The 17,866-nt window shown below is 42.1% G+C and overlaps 1 protein-coding gene across 1 annotated transcript in view; it reads left to right on the top strand.

Moving 5' to 3' along the window:
* The window catches only part of INPP4A (inositol polyphosphate-4-phosphatase, type I, 107kDa), a 144,870-nt gene extending 136,706 nt beyond the window's left edge, over positions 1–8,164 (top strand). The window contains exon 25 of the mRNA XM_012642002.1: positions 7,886–8,164. Within this exon, the coding sequence (XP_012497456.1) occupies positions 7,886–8,018 (133 nt within the window). The 3' untranslated portion in view covers positions 8,019–8,164. The remainder of the gene's footprint in view (positions 1–7,885) is intronic.
* Positions 8,165–17,866: the final 9,702 nt, after the last annotated feature.

Here is a 17,866-nt window from a genome sequence, read left to right as displayed (position 1 = left end):
ACCAGTTCCTGAATAACACACAAAACAAAAACACATGCACAAACAAATGCAGTTATATGCACAATTCTGCCTATTGTTTTAACCTACTGTTTTTCATTTAACTGTCTTGTGAGCATTTTTTCAGGTGAAAAAATATAAACCTTATCGCTCTTAACACACCATAATTTATCCAATTTGCTATCATTGAATATTTAAACTATATATAGTTTTCCAGAATTTTAATCGAGTACACTGAATATCCTTAAAAATTCTCCTATCCACATTGACCAATTGACTCCTCAGGTTAAAAAGTATACATCTTTGGAAGGCCTTTTTTTTTTTTTTTTTTTTGAGAAAGAGTTTTGCTCTGTCACACAGGCTAGAGTGTAGTGGTGTCATCATCACTCACCTCAAACTCCTGGGCTCAGGTGATCCTACTGCTTCCAAAGTAGCTGGGACTACAGGCACATGCCACCATGCTAGGCTAATTTTTAAATTTTTTTGTAGAGACAGAGTCTTGCTGTGTGGCTGAGGCTGGTCTCGAATTCCAGGTCTCAAGTGATCTTCCTGCCTCAGGCTCCCAGAGTGCTGGGATTACAGGCATGAGCCACTGTGCCCAGTCTGTAAGGCTTTTTAATACAAATCACCAAATTGTTCCCATACCAGCCACACTCCTGCCCACCAGTGTCCTGGAGTGTCCAGGAACTGCTCCCCCGGGCACCATCATTCCTGGCACTATTCTGAGTGCTCCTGAGGCTGTAAAGGTGGTGTCATTTTTCTGTTTTACTTATAGGTGAGGACCCCGAGGCCCTGAGTGGGTGAGGGCCTTCCTTACATGGGAGCAGGCACCATCCCCTTGGCCTCCCTCTGCCTCTGTAAACCCCAATCCTGCCTCCAATTACGGATGTCTTTTTAAATTATTTTTTTCTACGTTTTCTAAAATCTGTACAGGGAGCACATAACACATAAGTAATTATCAAAGAAGTTATAAAAACAAAGCTCACTCCTCCTTCACCTCTGCCTGCCCTGGAAACCTCAGCAGCAGCGCAGGGACAGTGCTCACTGCTGCCTGGAGCAGAACCCTGCAGTGTCTCGGGCTCTCACTGCAGGCATTGTTTGAAGGTGACACTGTTACCCCTGACTTTGTGTTTTCTGGATTATCCCATGTGGAAAAGACATGTATCTGTTTAGTCAGCTGCAAGCCCGAGGCGCTGGGTCACCAGCAAGCAGTTCTGGCTGCAGGGCTGGCCAGTGAGAGCCCCGAGGAGGTGGTAGTGAATCTGCACCCTGCCCTCGAGCAGAGGAAGAGGTTTGGTTCTCTCGCTTTCTCATTGCATCTCACCAGATGGGCAAGTAGAGCATGCAGGGGGGGCAGAGCTGGCACCCAGGCTGGCTTTCTCCTACAGGCCCAGGATGAGTACTGGTCAGGGCTGTGCTGTACACGTTCAACAGCCAGTCATCTCCCCAGAAGCCCTGATCTGTAGTATTTGCCAATTTCTGTGACACAAATACCTCCACTGGGGCCCATCTTGAGCTCCTAGTGTGGCAGCACTGAACATGGGTTTGGGAAGAGATTTACACCCTCAGCTCCTTTGAGCCATGTGTGCTGACTCCAGCACACCACTGAGACATCCCTCTGTCCCCAGTCCAGGGGCTGAAACTCCCACTTAGTGGGCCTTCCTGAGTAGCCGCCAGCCTATCCTGGCAGGGAATGTGATGACCGGTCAGTGCTGGCCAGCTTGGAAAGTGTCCCCTGTCAGAACACCTCATTCCAGCAGGGCCTTTCCAAGGCTTAAGGGTTCCTCTGGGAATGACGGGGAGGACTCAGTGTGAGGAGGAAGCCTGGACCTCCTGCCTGCCCCTCTCCACGTGGATCCTTCACAGGCTGCCTGCTGTGTCCTAGGACCTCTGATTCTGTGTTACTGCTGCCACTCAGTGGCCACGGATGTGGTTCCAGAGTCGTGTGGTTCTAGGTACCATCTCACCTCAGTACATTTCTTCTGTAGCATCAAAAGGGGAAAGAAACCCCAAGTTTCTAGTGTGGGGTTGGTTGGATTCCATCCTTGGGGATCATTGTGTAGAACAGTAACTTGCAAAGTTGGGGACAACAGTGTCTCACGGCCTGCCACTGCTGAACCTGAGACCCAAGGTGGGGCTGGGGAGGACCCTGCATTTGGTTTGTACCTGAGGTAAATGGTTTTCATTTGTGTGGTTAATCAAGCGGCAGCTTTGGCCAAATCCATCGCACCACCCTCGCTGGGGCATCTGTGAGAAGGTCAAATCCCCAATGGTTCTTCATGTTCAGCTTGCTTCTCAGAACCCCGTCTTTGCAGCATGCGGGAGCATGGCGGGGCGGCATGGAGTTGTGCTTGGCCAGCCGAGAGGGAGTGAACATGGAAAACCATTCATTCAACCTACATGTGTTTATTTTCAGTAGATTGCAGTATTCTTTTCTTATTTTCACTTCTCTTTCTCTCCTTTTTTCCTGTAACTGTGCTGGTTTTATTTTGGTCTTCCTCTCACACCCTTTTCTGCATATCATCTTTTCTTTCTGTTGTGGCTTCATTCCATTTTTTTTTTAATCTTATCTTTTGGTTCTTCTCTTTTTCCCATAACTTTTGGTAAAATCCATCGCATGTGTTTCTTTTTTCTTTATTTTTGTTCCTTTCCTTTTTTCTTTTCCTTTCTCCCAAACTTTTTCCTTTTCACAGCATTGGAACACGGGAGGTAGTCACGCAGAAGAACTTGAGCGGCCTGGTGCCCATCCGAGACTTAAGGCTAGACCCCAGCCTCCTCTGTTCCCTTCCTTTATTAGCTCTGAGCCCCAATTTACTGATTGTGTGGCTCTTTCTGAGCATAGCATACCTGGTGACCAAATTGCGTTGCAAATGAGTATCATTACGAAAAATTCATAAGTCACAAGAAAAACAAAAGTGCCAGAATATGTCCAGCCACCGTTTACCTAACTGGACAGAAGGAATGTCAAAACGTGGTCTGCCAAGAAATATCTCATGCCTTACAGTTTGACGTTTTGTTCTTCTGAACTGTAAATATCTGCCAAATTATTTCACCAAGAGGACTTGTTTGTTTAAATCACGTCTTCAGTGCTTGTAACATGTTCTCACGGTGCCCTGCCACTGCATTATTTAGCTGGCCTGGAATTACTTGTACGACAGCTCTTACCTTCTGATGTAAAATTGTTTATTACCTGTACATCTCGTGTGCCCTGTTTCCAAGAGAAGGGAATTCTGTTTGAAAAGAATTTGTATATTTGATACTATTCTTTAAGTGTACTGCTAACCTTTCCTTTCCTTTTGAAGAAAAATGAAAAGAAAAAGATAGATGCTTTCTATAACCGGCTCATCTAGACTAGCTTATTTAATAGGACATGTACTTTCTGCTTTCATTTCAAAGCGTAGTCCCTCAATCACAGTAGCAAACAGTTTGCGGAATCATAACACTTCCTTGCTCTTGTTTATTATTTCCAATTGGGGTGACACAAACTGTGACGACAATAGTACATGATACCAAGTCAGACACATAAAGATAACCTATTGCATGCGACTTTAGATTTACTCTTAACTCTTTAAGGGTCATTAAACTGATTCCAGGAAGTAACGCATACAATAACAAAAGGCAGTTAAAGTTATATACATTTATTTTTCTGCAAGTAGCATTTTTCATTTAAAAATTACATCTTTAATTCCAGATTAAAGTCAGACATCTCTCTTACCCATCAAATATGGTTAAAAATGAAAACAAAATCAAAGAAAAATTGCCAAAAATTGATTTTGGGTGGGGGAGTTGTGGCAGATGGGGCTGTGAGAGGGAAAGGATCACTTTGGTTTCTGCTGTTACCACTCTTCACTTTAACATGGCAGTGTCCCTAAAACGGGATGAATTGTAACCTTAACATTCATATGTGGCAGAGGGTAATTGTACACCTATAAAGGTAACCAAATAAATCAGGGGAAAGTTGTACACACCCTGTATGAGAATAGTCAGTGGCTTCTCTGTTTTCCAGTTCACAGTATTATGATATTGTACTTCTATTTGCGTCCGCCAGCTGGTTCCCCATACAGTGTATTTTATGGAGTGGATTTCTTTTTACCAATCCAGACAAATTGGAGTAAATTTAGAGAATCTGGCTTTTCCAGAAACTTGACCATGCGCACACACAAACCCAGTCCACCACAAAGTCTGGCTTCTCCATTCTCCAAGATTCCCAGACCTTACTCTGGGGTTTCTCTGATTTGGCATCAGCTCAGAGTCCAGGTTCTAGGAGTAGCAGAAGCGGTTAGCAACGAGTGGCAAACACCAGACTCAAACTTTCAATTCTAAAGTGTAAATCCATCCTCATCATTCCCAGGAGCACCCTTTTTCTAGACCCCCTGAGCACTGCAGGATCCCCAGGGCAGGAATCACCTCTGTGTCACCCTGTAGGTGAGCCCACTCTTCTCCAAGTGCAGAGTGTTCACTTGTCTCTTCTAGAGTAAATGAGGTGGCTGTTGTGTGGCACAGCTCCTGGCATCCTTCAGTGGGGAGTCACTCACCAAATGCCAGCTGACAGGTGGTGTTGAGTTGTAGCAGCATGGCACTAGGCACTGGACAGTGTCCTGGTCAGTCTGTGATTCTTTGAAGGTATGTTCACCACTTGCCCTCTTTCACATTGAGGTGCACACTTCAACTCTGTAGGACATTTTGTCTGCTTGATTTGAAAGAGGGAAAGTAGAGTCCACAGCCTCCTTCAGTTCCCATTCCACAGCTTCCCAGGCCCTGCTCCAGGCGATGAGCTCCTGATGACGCAGTGGTGACAGGTGCATGCCCACCTCCAGGGCAGAGCTCGTGGCCAGGAGAGTCCACACACAGAGGGAGGCCCTCCCACTGCAGACAGCAGCCCTGCCTCCCCCGGGGCCCAAGTGGGCTTCTGTGGCACTCTCCAGGGGCTCCTCCCAGGACCCCGCCACACAGCACCGGGAAGCCACGGCCAGCCAAAGGGCCTCCTCTGAGAGGGCCTCAGGGACACCACAGCCTGATCCTTGGCTGTTGTGGTGCCAGCCACACCTTCCTGTCCCATATGGGCTGGCTGCTGGGTTGGAAGAGAAATGGGACCAAAGGGAGAGGGGATAAGGTTCTTTGTCTCTCTCCTCCAGGGGCTGGGTCAGAAGGCAGCGCGTGTGCCTGCACAGTCTTGGAGGGCTGGCACTAGAGAGGATGCCAGGAGACCAGCCTAGGCCACGGGTTGGTTGTGTTTTGGTTTTTTTGCTTTAAAATATCTGAGAAAAGAAACTTAGCATGATCAACCTTTACGCTGAATTTTAATATCACTAAAGCCCTTTGCTCATGAAATGAGTCCAAATATATAACCAAAATCTTGTCTGCTTTAGTGAAAAATAGGATGGAATAAAGATGGGGAGAGGATTCAAGAAGTGGGGAGTCATTGATATTCCATGATGGTTTTTAGGTTGCTTCCCAAGTAATGTTAGCACTGAGGCATTGTCAGCTGGCTTGAAGTAGTCAGTATTAAATCAGCTTTCTGAAGTTAGAGAAACCACACTGAGTATGAGTTCTCTTTGGATGGTCATGTAAAGTTTTTTCAACAACTGTGACAGTCACCACTATGGCTTGGTCCGACAGAGATCTTAACACCACAGCCAGTTCTCCCTGCACAAAGCAACAGGAAAAGCAGCCACTACCCGTGTCTGCCATAGAATCACTAAGGCACTGATGCCACCAGATGATTTCTAAAGTGGAAGGTCCCACCAGAAAGGGAAAACCAGAGATTTTCCTAAAATCAGTTGTCATTTGGGGTTTCCTTATTAATTTTCATTTCAAAAATGGATGTCCTTGAAATAATTTACTGATACAATACAAATAATCATGGAGCTTGGAAATAATCAAATCCCTCTTGCTAAAATGTATCCAAGCTCTTCTCAGCATGTTTTTGACTCCCGAAAATTATGCAGCCAGTGCGGTCAGTGAAGGTGTTCTGCCTTCGGGCAGCAAGCCGGAAAATGCCATTAGCGCAGCACGCCCTCGCCGCCTCCGCATGCCTGGTCCCTAACCCCCTGCCAGCTCATCTACACACAGACCATGTGATGACAGCGTCGGCATGTGGATCAGCTGCATCAGCTAGATTTTGTAAATTGAAACATTTGGGGGAAAGGAAATGCAATTTGATTTAAAAACTAAGTGGAAATGAAAGTCTAATCTTGATTATAACTTCATGTCTAATGTGTTCAGCCAGCTAAAACAGGCATTAGCTCCTTTACTATGTAAATAAAACATAATGTCAGAGTTCACATATTATTCTTCCTTGCTCCTCAAGGCAGCTTGGTATTTACTAGTGATAAGTGGTCTTTGAAAAGTTTATAAATCTCTATTTAAATGGAGAAGCCATATCTGAAATAGTCCATTAATGTAAAAGCGTCCGAAGATGAAAGGGGATTAACTGTGCATAGGATCCTATAATTTCTACTTGAAGTGGAAGTACATTTTTGATTACTGAATGTTGGGCAAACAACATTACTCACTCTAGGGGATCCTGCTCATGTGGCCTAGGTGTTCGGTCAAAGGACACACATCTAGCTGACAGCTTGAGGCTCTGTGGCAAAAAAGCATATCTGAGTTACCAAACTAGTTAATAACACAACCAGGTAGATAGACACTTTTCTAAAATACTGGAGCTTATCTTTTGAATAAAAATTACTGTCTTACTGAAAATATTTTACATGTTCTTGATAATAAGACTGTCATTTTCACTTTAAAAGGCTTGAGCAGTTGCCACTGATATTTTTTTAAAATGCATGACATATGGTCTTCATACAACTTGAATTTTTTTGTAAATCACTGTTTCTTAGTAACTGCAAATTTTACATCTCATAAGGGGGATTTTTTACTAAATTTGATAACTTTATTGATTTCATTGCTAGTCTTAGAATAGTATAAAATATCAGGTTATAATATGCTGTGGGAAGTCATTTATATTTAAAATCACCATTGCCTGTTAATTTTATGTCTGTACCAGAGAACTGCTCTGATGTTCTCACTGAGGATGTGGGGCCTGCCTGGCTGCGCAGCCTCCTGTGCGTCGTCCGCTTTTGCCCCCTGGATTGCCATGGCAGCTCTCCAGCAGATGCAGCTGGGGATGGTGCTGGAACAAGTTTTCTAGGGAAGGGTGCCTGTGGGCTCTCATTGGCTCAGTGGCACTTTGCAAGAGGGCAGCCCACCTGGAGAAGGGTGGCTGGCTGCCTGTCACGAGATCTCAGTGGGGTTCCTCCTTCATGACACTCCTGCCCTGATAGCCAGGCAGACCTGCCCTACAGACCATGTGTGGGCCCATTGGATTGCTTTGCATGTGGAACAGCTGTCCCCTAGGTGGAGATAGCATGTCAGAACGACCTTCTCAGCCAGAGGGCTTTGCTACACGTTGAATTCTACAAGGAGAGTCAGCATTTTGAATTTGATGTGATTACAGCCTCTTGCTAATACAGAAAAGTGCAGCTCTTTAAAGGCTTTAGTAAGAGTAGTAATATTTCTGCTTCCACTTAATTTGCTATGTAACAGAACCTTTGAACCACAAGCTAGAGCTCCAAGTAACTAGACACGAGATCCATGGAATCATTAACTTAAAAAACTTTGCTTCCAGTTAGATACAGTGCTGCTTTTGGAAATGCAAAACTCACAGCCCCATACAGCATGTGTCCATCTCTGTGCTTCTTAATTGCCTGTTCAGAAACCCACCATCTTACGTATGTATTTGTTGTAAATGAGTCCAGAACCCATTTAAATTAATCAATCTTTTTTTTAATGTTATGGAAATAATCAGTTCATTTCATCTTAGTTTTAAGTCTTTTCTTTTTTCCTTTTTTACTGCTGTCATTTCTTGTGCTTGTTTTTTCCCCAGTGAGGGTTGTCGAAGAGAAAATACAATGAAGAATGTTGGAAGTCGCAAATATGCGTTTAATTCCCTGCAGCTGAAGGCTTTCCCCAAGCATTACAGGCCTCCCGAAGGGACTTACGGAAAAGTTGAAACATGAACACACGGTTTCCTCTAATTAGCTGTTACACAATAAATGTGGGTACCCTCTAGTGTCATATATGAATTCTTCAAGAGGACCTGAAGGATTGGTTTTTATTTTTGTGGTTTTTTTAAAAACTATTTCACTAAAGAGTCTATGGAGCATGTTTTTTGTTTTTTTTTTTCCCCCTATTGGAATCAGTAGGAGGTAATGTTTGGCTCAACAGTGCGGATAGTAATGACTGCCCATTTACATAGCCTTCGGCTATAACTTCACAGATACCACTGACAGTTACTTGTAAGAATCAAGCTAGGTTTGTCTGAAATGCTAGAAGACTTTTTAAATGCCTACTTAGGCATTGCTCACCTAATTATTTTTCTACTGAGTAACTTAAAAGTGACCATTGAATTACAGTCTACTTTTTAAAAATCTTAATGTAAAACAGTAAATAATACATTAAATAATTGGATCCCAGGCATACCAATAAATGTTAAATGTTAACTCAAGTTCCAGGGAAAGAAGCTAGCACTCTCTCATGCAGTGAGAGTAACTGGTTCTAATGAATCATCCTATCCATACCACCACCTGTGAGACCAGAAGTTGAAAAAAATATTGATAAATCAGCCAGAGATAAGACTTTATTAGAAGGTAACACCTGCAAAGCAGCCCACACAATTGGGGCCACTCTTCTTTCTGTCCCTCTTGAGTTACAGAAAGGGTGTCTGCTTGAGACATAAAGCCAGCAGCAAGGTCCTTTACACTGTCTCCTGTTCTCTGAAACTCCATGTCTAGGTTGCCCCCGCCCACAGGGCACATCTCCCTTACTTCTCCGGATGCCGAGTTATAATCAGTTGAGGACCTCAGATGTCTGCGTGACATCACTCCAATGGGGAAGTTATGCCTGTAGAGATAGTGGAAACCTAAATATTTTCAGCACAAGTATTCTTTTGCAGGATTTCCAATATATCTTCTAAAAGACAATACAATCATGTTTGAATGTCTAATAAAAGTGTCTTATTTTTAGGTTTGCAGTAATTGTTACTTTCCTATTCTCATTCTGTTATGTCATATGACTATTGAGAAACAGTTGGAATTGTCTCCTGAAATGAGAGTTTGAAAGGGATTTATGGGCCATAAAACTTAGGAATTTTATAGAAAATTATGTCTTGTCATCTTTTATAAGATGGTGATGTCTTATCTGCACATTAGCAGAGTTTTTTTCCTTAGGAGTTTATATGTTTTATTAATTCTGTTTATGATGATTATGTTTACATGTTATTTAAAAGTCTGTAAAAGAAATATATGTGGCACATATTAATGATGCTGATCCTAATGATTTGTGAACCTCCTGGAAATTCTTTACGTCTGAAAGTCTAGACAATATTCTTTTAGCTCCTTTAGAAATGCATAACAAACTTGGGCCCAGGGTGCTGAGACACAGAGAGGACCATTCATTGGCAGGACACGGAGTGGGTGGACAGAGCCTGCTGTCTCCCGATGCCTGCTGGGAGGAAGATGTGAGCTGGCGTGGAGAATGGTTAATGGGAGATGCACTCTCTGCCCCCCACTCAAAGCTGGGTTCGCTGGAGGGCGGGAGGCAGAGAAGCTCCTGTCCACCAAACCCGCTGCACGGGCGGCTGCTGCTGGTGTCAGAGCCTCCTCTTTAGGTGTCAATGCCTATTCAAAGACAGTTTTTAATATGGCTGATTTAGCCTTTCACCTTTGCACCATTTCATTTTATTTGTAATTTTTTAGTTCCATCTTTTCTCATTTTAACATCACTACTTTTTTAAAAATTGCCTTGTTTTTTAAAGTTAAATGTTACCCATACTGTTTTCAGGATTTTATCTGAAGAACATTAAATATCTGCATTTATCAAAGGGAATATAGCATATATTGAGTCATCTGTCAACAATTTTGCATGTGGCACCTTTATATGAATTATTTTCCCAATTTTTGCTTTATATTACGAGTCACCAGAAAGCTCTAAGCCTTGGCTAATCATGTAGAAAGGGTCCAGGTTTCAGTGTTCTCTCTGAAGGCGTTGTTCCTGGGCTCACGGTGGCATCACACACTTCCCAAGCTTGCCGGGAGAGGGGCGCGTTGTGCAGCCCCGGGGGCAGCAGCACCTCTCTTCACACGAGAGCTTTGTGTCTTCAGTTGCACAGGGAAGGCAGTTTTACGGGTTGCTGTAAAAGAGAGGTCCCGTCCAATATTCCTTATAAGGCCTCCCCATTTAAAAAGAAGTGAAATGAGATCTCTGGAAAACTGGGCACATCATGTGGGTTCTGTCAGAGCTCTTGCAGCACAGTTGCCTTTAGTTTCCTTTAAAGATGTAAAAATATTGTATGATACAGTTTTGTCCCTACACAATTGTATTTGCCAAGCTTAGTGCATTAAAATACTTTTATTTATTTGTTTGGGGCAGTATTAATATACATAAACATATAGTTACTGTTTTATATATTCTTAGCTCATTCAAAGCCATGTATGCTGTAAATGTGCTAGTCTTTAGAATGACAAATAATAAATAACTGACAAGAATATTAAACTTGGTCTTGCCTGATTCATCTTGTCACATTAGAAGGACTAGTTCTATGGCCAGCCTCAGACTGGACCAGCACTGAGTGCTCTGGTGCTGAATGCATATGTTTGTAAACATAAGACTATGTGAGACTTCTGTTTTATAACCTTGTTTTCTCCCGATTTGAAGTAGAGGGGCAGCAGGTTGTGGGGTTGAGAGCATGGACTTTGGCAGCAGACAGACCCAGGTCCCAATCCTGGTTCTGCCACTCACTGGCTGGTGATTCTAAACTAGTTTCTTGACCTCTCTGAGCCTCTGTTTCCTCGTGTGTAAAGTGTAGACAACAACAGTATGTTCCTGATAAGGTGGTTGTGAGGCACCTTGGCAGTAAGTGTTTATAAACATTAGCCATTGTTTTCACTTTGTCTGTAAACGTGGATCACGTCATCTCTGTGGTAGCCTGGTCCTTGCTGTGTGACTTGCAAAAATGCAATTCCACGTGCATTTGCACTGTTCATTGTCACCAGGACTGCATCTCGCACCTTTGCACCACCTTCTAGGCACACGTGCCCGATGATCTCCCTTGGATAAATGCCTGGCAGTGGAAATGTACAATTAAAGGATAATTTAAATGTTTTAAACTTTCTGAGTTTTAACGTTACCAAAATACTCCCAGAAACTTAAGCTACCACCTGTCAGACAGACCTTTTCCGTTTATTCTCAACGATGGTGGCAATGGCACCTTGTTTCAATTTCCATTTCTTTGATTACCGTGAACACTAAACATCTTTTATAACTTTATGTTTGCATTTTTGTGACTTCATTGGAGTACTGATCTTTTCCATATGGATTGAGTGTTTTTAATATACAATATATTAACCCCTCTGTTGTTATGTTGCAGATTTTTTTAACCTATTTGTCGGCTATCTCTTGACTCTGTTTATGATAGGGAGTATATGGAAGTTTTAAACGTTTGTGGAGTCAAATGTATGTCTTTCATTTTGATGCTTATTTTGAAATCAAGTCCAGGCTTTACCACTGAAGGTGGCACAGATGGGGCAGCTGTGTCCATGAAGTGAGTATAGTGGCATGGTGACACATCTGCCAAGGGGCCGGACTAAAGTGCTCGTTGGCACCTTGCTTGGTACATGGTCCACACTTGGTTTAATGCTATTAGTGGTTTCTGCCTTAGCACTCATGCCTCAGGATTATTTATTAAATATTCACCTGTTCTTATTTCTGTTTAACATTTAGATCAATCCATCTAGAATTATTTTGGCATAAACCATTTGGAGTCTGCTAAAGTCAGAGGGACTCCCTCCTCAAAGCCAGCCTTAATTTTGCTTCTTTGAAGTTAAGCAATAGGAGTGATGTGTCAGCACACCCAGACAGCAGGCACCGTGAGCTTCCTCCTGCCCTCGCCCGCACGTGCCATTCGGGTACTGCTCTTGGTTTCCTTTTCAGCCTCTTAGTGTTATAGATGACCTGGCACAGCCTGGCTGCCCAGGTTGAGCTGGCCCAGGGAGGAAAGTAAGCAGGACTAGGGGTTAGAACTGCCTGTTTGCACTCTTTCTGAGGACAGACATGATTAGCCATTGGGAGGCCATTATTGCACTGCAGGTTGTTCTAATTCTTTACTAATTACTATATTACACAGCAAGTGGTACCATTTTTTAATAGAAGTTTCTCCCAAATCTTCATCAGCATCATGTGTTCCTCGTGTTGTAGTAATGAGTCATGGAGCTTCCTGAGCAAGCACTATGACCCCCCCAGTCACAATAAAGAGATGCCAGCATTTCTCTCTTTCCTCAGGAAAGGAGAACACTGCTTCCATGTGTGGGGTATTGGAAGCCTGTGGCTAGAAGGGCCTGGTCTCATGTCTGGATGTCTTGTCACACCCCTGGCATGGCTGACCAGCACCTTCTCCTGGCAGGCAGGCCCTCTCAAAACTCTCCATTTAGAGATGGACAAACTCCCTTTTTTTTGGTCACTTTTTTGTTTTTTCCCCCAAATGTCCTCCCTTACTAAGCCCCTATTAAGGGTTGATTTTTCAATAAGTTATAGTGAAGGTACTGCCTGCTGTGTACAAACCCCCACCTGGTCACAAGTTCCCCGGGAGCCTGCAGGGATGACAGGGATGACGGAACCGAAGGGGGCAGGGCAGGGGAAACAGCTCAGGCTGCCCGGCCAGCTGGACTGCTCATGAAGGCCTCCCAGAGGGATGGGCACAGCTGCCTTATAGGTAGGTACCTGTGATGTTTTTTCATACCTTCAAATGAGCCCTCTTCTCAGTGATTCCAGGTATTTCCAAAAGTAGAAAGTAATCACATTTCCAGTGGATAAAATCCAGTATTTAAAATCAGTAAGGAGGATAGAAATCTCTTTTTGAGAGGTATATGCTAACACAAAAGATCTTTCTTTCGTTTGTGTGACGACCAAGCAGCATGGGCTCTAGCAGGGGCAAGAAAGGTGAGTTGTAGAGATGGAAACTTCTATTCAGCAGGCTCTATGTTTCCAATGGGAGCCCTGGAAACAAAACAGCCTTGGCCGGGACTGATCACCTGATGCCTTGCATACACTGACCATGGGCACCGGCACAGTGGATGTTGGCCCCAGGATCGGTCTGCGGTTTGGCTGAAGACCAAATGGTGACTTTTAGGTGGGGAGAACAGGTGGGAGCTTCACCGTTCTCTGGAGTGCAGTGGGATCCTGTGAGTTGGCCCGCACAAGCGCCCCCTCCCCTGCCAGGGCCACCAGGGAGGCTTCTCCAGCCCCAAGCTGCACCCTCGATAGAACACCCATCCCCATCCAATGCTAACATTTGGCAAATAGGTGATAACTTGGCCTTATTTTTATTAGCTATCACTACCCAAGCTGTGATAGATCCCTGTGGGTGCAGAATCAGAATACCCACACTCTCCAGATGCCCTCCCCACTGGGCCCCGTGGTGCCTCTGCACCATCTTTACCATGACTCCTGCCTGCACCAGACCCCGGCGGGCCTTTCAGGCCAGTCCAAGCAGGTCTGTCACACTCGGTTATACCACTTAACAGACATAAATGCTGAGACAGGTTAGAGAGGGTAGAAAACGTGTTTCCATTTCCACAGCTATCAGAGGTACACATGGAGACGAAGCATTTCATTGCTTCCCTCTCCTCGCCACCCTCCCCTCTCTTGGCTTCTGTGGCCTCACTCGCTCTCCTGGTTGTTCTGTGTCAGACCATCCTTCTTCACTCTCAGATTTGCTTGTCATCTTCCATCCACCACTAATATTGTGGTGTCCCCAGGGGTCTGTCTGTAACTGTCTTCTCACACAGGATGCTCTTCCTGAAAAATCTTAGCCATTCCTATGGATTGAATGGCCACTTTTATGGTAGTAACTCCCAAACTTCTAAGTCCGTCCCAGACTCTCTCCTAAAGTGCAGCTCCATCTACACAGCCAACCAGACCCTAGTCGTTTTGCTTGAGTGTCTCTGGGCATCTCAAACACAGCATGCTCACACACTCCCCTCTTCCACGCTGGCTGCGGCCCCTCTGATAAATGACCTCAGCTTCCACCTAGGGGTTATCATCCTTTCAGCCACTAAGATCTGTATGTATCTCTTCAGCCCATCCCATAATTTCCATGCACACACTCACAGCCCTGGTCTGTGTCTGAGTTCCCTGTGATCTGACTACTCCTAAGCCCCCTCATTCTTTCTCCAAAGCCCATTTCAGGTACACTCTCCTATATGGTGATATCTGCCCACAGAATGAGTTGGCCCTTAAACAAAATTTTCCCCTCATTGAGTGCCGAATATGACTATTACATCATGCATATCCTGTCCTGTCCGTTGTGTCTTTTACCTCTGTATTCACAAGAGCAAATGTAATGGCTGCTATGAAGGAGCTACTCAAAGTTTATTGAATAAAGAGATTTAAAAAATGGTATTTTTGTGGTCATCAATTGAAATCTTTCCTATTTAAGTACTTCACCATATTGCTTTTCTCTATATATAATCAGTTATTCTAAACACATCACAAGGACCCAAATTCAACAGGTCAAAGGAAAAGGCAAACTTAAGAGCAGAGCATGGCAAACTTGAAGAGAATGGGAGGGTTTCTGTTGAATGTCAGGCATTACAGGGGTTTCAGGCAATGGTCTATTGATCTGGACGTTAACATGACAATTTATAGTTATTTGTTAATATACATCCTATTCACTTTCCTGTATACTGGTTATCTTTAACAATAAAAGTTAAATGTTAAAAACCAACCCATCATTCAAAGAACAATCTGAAAAGGAAATTAAGAAAATAAAATACTTAGGAAACTAAGGAGACAAAAGTCTTATATATTGAAAACTATAAAATTTTGCTGGAAGAAATTAAAGACATCAATAAATGGGAAGACATCCTGTATGCATGGACTGAAAGACCTAATATTAAGATAAGAATACTATCCAAAGCGATCTACAGATTCAATGTACACACTATCAAAATCCCAGCAGCATGTTTTGCAGAAATAGAAAAATCCACCCTAAAATTCACATGAAATCTCAAGGGATCCCAAATAGCCAGAACAATCTTGAAAATACCAAAGCTGGAAATCTTACACTTCTTGATTTCAAAACTTATTACAAAGCTACAGTAATCAAAACAGTGTGTCATTGGCATAAATAAGATACAGAGCAATAGGACAGAATATAAAGCCCTGAAATAAACCCTGGCATATGTAGTCAAATGATTTTCTATAAGGGTGCTAAGATCATTCATTGAGGAAAGGACAGTCTTTTCAACAAACGGTGTTGGGAAAACCAGATATCCTCATGCAAAAGAATAAAGTTGGACGCTTACCTTGCACCATAAACAAAAGTTAAAATGGATCAAAGACATAACCTAAAAGCTAAAACTATAGAACTCCTAGAAGAAAACAAAGGGGAAAAGCTTCATTGGATTGAGCAGTGATTTCTTGGAAATGACACCAAAAGCAAAAATAAACTAGACTACATCAACATTAAAAATTTGTACACATCAAAGGATACAATCAACAAAATGAAAAAGCAACCTACAGAATGTGAGAAAATACTTGCAAATCATATATCTGATAAGGGGTTCATATCTAGAATATATAAGGAACTTCAACAACCTAAGAGCAAACAACCCAACTGAAAAATCAGTCAAAAGACCTGAATAGACAGTTCTCCAAAGAAGATACACAAATGGCCAACAAGCACATGAAATGATACTCAGCATCACTAATCGTTAGGGAAATGCAAATCAAAACCACAATTGAGATGCCACCTCATACTCATTAGATGACCAATAAACAAACAAACAAAAAACCCAGAAAATACGTGTTGGCGAAGCTGTGGAAAAATTGGAACCCTTGTGTACTGTTGATGGGAATGTAAACTGGGGCAGCTGCTGTGGAAGACACTATGACAGTTCTTCAAAAAATTAAAAATTACCATATGACCCAGCAATTCCACTTCTGGGTATATACACACAAGACTTGAAAGCAGGGTCTCAGAGATATTTTGTACACCCATGTTCATAGCAGCATTATTCACAGTGGCCCAAAGGTGGAAGCAACCCAAGTGTTCATTGACAGATGAATAGATAAAATGTGGTATATACATACAATAGAATATTATTTGGCCTTAAAATGGAAGGAAATTTTGATACATACTACACCATGGATGAACCTTGAGGACATTATACAAGTGAAATAGACCAGTCAAAAAAGACAAATGATATGACCCCACTCCTGAGGCATTTAAGTAGTCAAATTCGTAGAGACAGAAAGTAGAATGGTGATTGCCAGGGGTAGACGAAATGCTGGGGGTGAAGGGAAGTTGCTTAATGAATATAGAGTTTCATTTTTGCAAGATGAAAAACGAGTTTTGGAGATTGAGTGCATAACAATGTGAATGCACTTAACACTACTGAATGGTACACTTAAAAATAGTTAAGATGGTAAATTTTACATTTATTTACCACAATTAAAAATGTTTTAATAGTTACTAATAAAGGCATGAGAAATTATTTTTAAAATGAATCATGGACTTACATGTAAGAGGTAAAACTATAAAACACTTACATGGAAACATAGGAATGAATTTTCACAAGCATAAGATTAGGCAATGGTTTCTTATATACACCAAAAGAAAAATAAATTGTAATTTACCAAAATCAGAAATTGTGCTTCAAAGGACACCATCAAGAAAGTGAAAAGACAAATCACAAATTGGGACAATTTGCCACTTATCTTTAAGGGACTTCCACAACATATAAGAACTCTTACAACTCAGCAAAAAGACAAATAACTCAACTGAAAACTGGACTAAGGACTTGAATAGACATTTCTTCAAAGATGACATATAAATGGCCAATAAGCACAGGGAAACATGCTAAAATATCATTATCCATTAGGGAAATGAAAATCAAGATCCCAATTAGATATTATTTCATACACAGAATGGCTGTAACCAAATAGACAAATAATATATTAACAACTGTTGGTGATGATGTGGAAAAATTGGAACCCTCATACATTGTTGGTAGAAATGTAAAATGGCACGACCACTATGGAAAATTTTGGCAGTTCATCAAAATGTCAAAGTTGGAATTATATAACCCTGTAATTCTAATCTTAGGGAAATAAAACATGTTGACCAACATTCACAGCATTAGTCTTAATAGCCCCAAAGTGGAAACAATCCAAATTCCACCAACTGATGATTGGATAAATAAAATGTGTAATATCTGTACTATGGAATATTGAGCAATAAAAAGTAATGAAGTACAGATAGATACTATTCATGGATCAACCTTGAAAACATTATGGTAAGTGAAAGAAGTCAGTCATGAAAGGCTACATATTCTATAATTCCATTTATATAACAAGTCTGGAATAGGCAAATCTACAGAGACAGAAAGTGTAATAGTGATTTCCAGGGGCTGGAAGGAATGAGAAGTGACTGCTAACGGGGGTACAGGTTTCTCTTTGGAGTAATGAAAATGTTCTGGAATTAGTGGTGGTGGCTGCACTACTCTGAACATACTAAAATTCACTGAGTTGTACTGTTTAAGGGTGAATTTTATGGTATGTGAATTTCTCCAAATAAAGCTCTCAACAAAGCTGATGATTGGATAAATAAAATGTGTAATATCTGTACTATGGAATATTGAGCAATAAAAAGTAATGAAGTACAGATAGATACTATTCATGGATCAACAAACAACTGTTGGTAATGATGTGGAAAAATTAGAACCCTCATACATTGTTGGTAGAAATGTAAAATGGCACGACCACTATGGAAAATTTTGGCAGTTCATCAAAATGTTGTCCTAAACAAATA

Source organism: Propithecus coquereli, unplaced genomic scaffold (genome assembly GCF_000956105.1).
Source record: "Propithecus coquereli isolate 6110/MARCELLA unplaced genomic scaffold, Pcoq_1.0 Scaffold171, whole genome shotgun sequence".
In the NCBI taxonomy this organism is placed as follows: domain Eukaryota; kingdom Metazoa; phylum Chordata; class Mammalia; order Primates; family Indriidae; genus Propithecus; species Propithecus coquereli.
The sequence above is the reverse complement of the archived record's forward strand: the minus strand, read 5'-3'. Positions and strand labels throughout refer to the sequence as shown.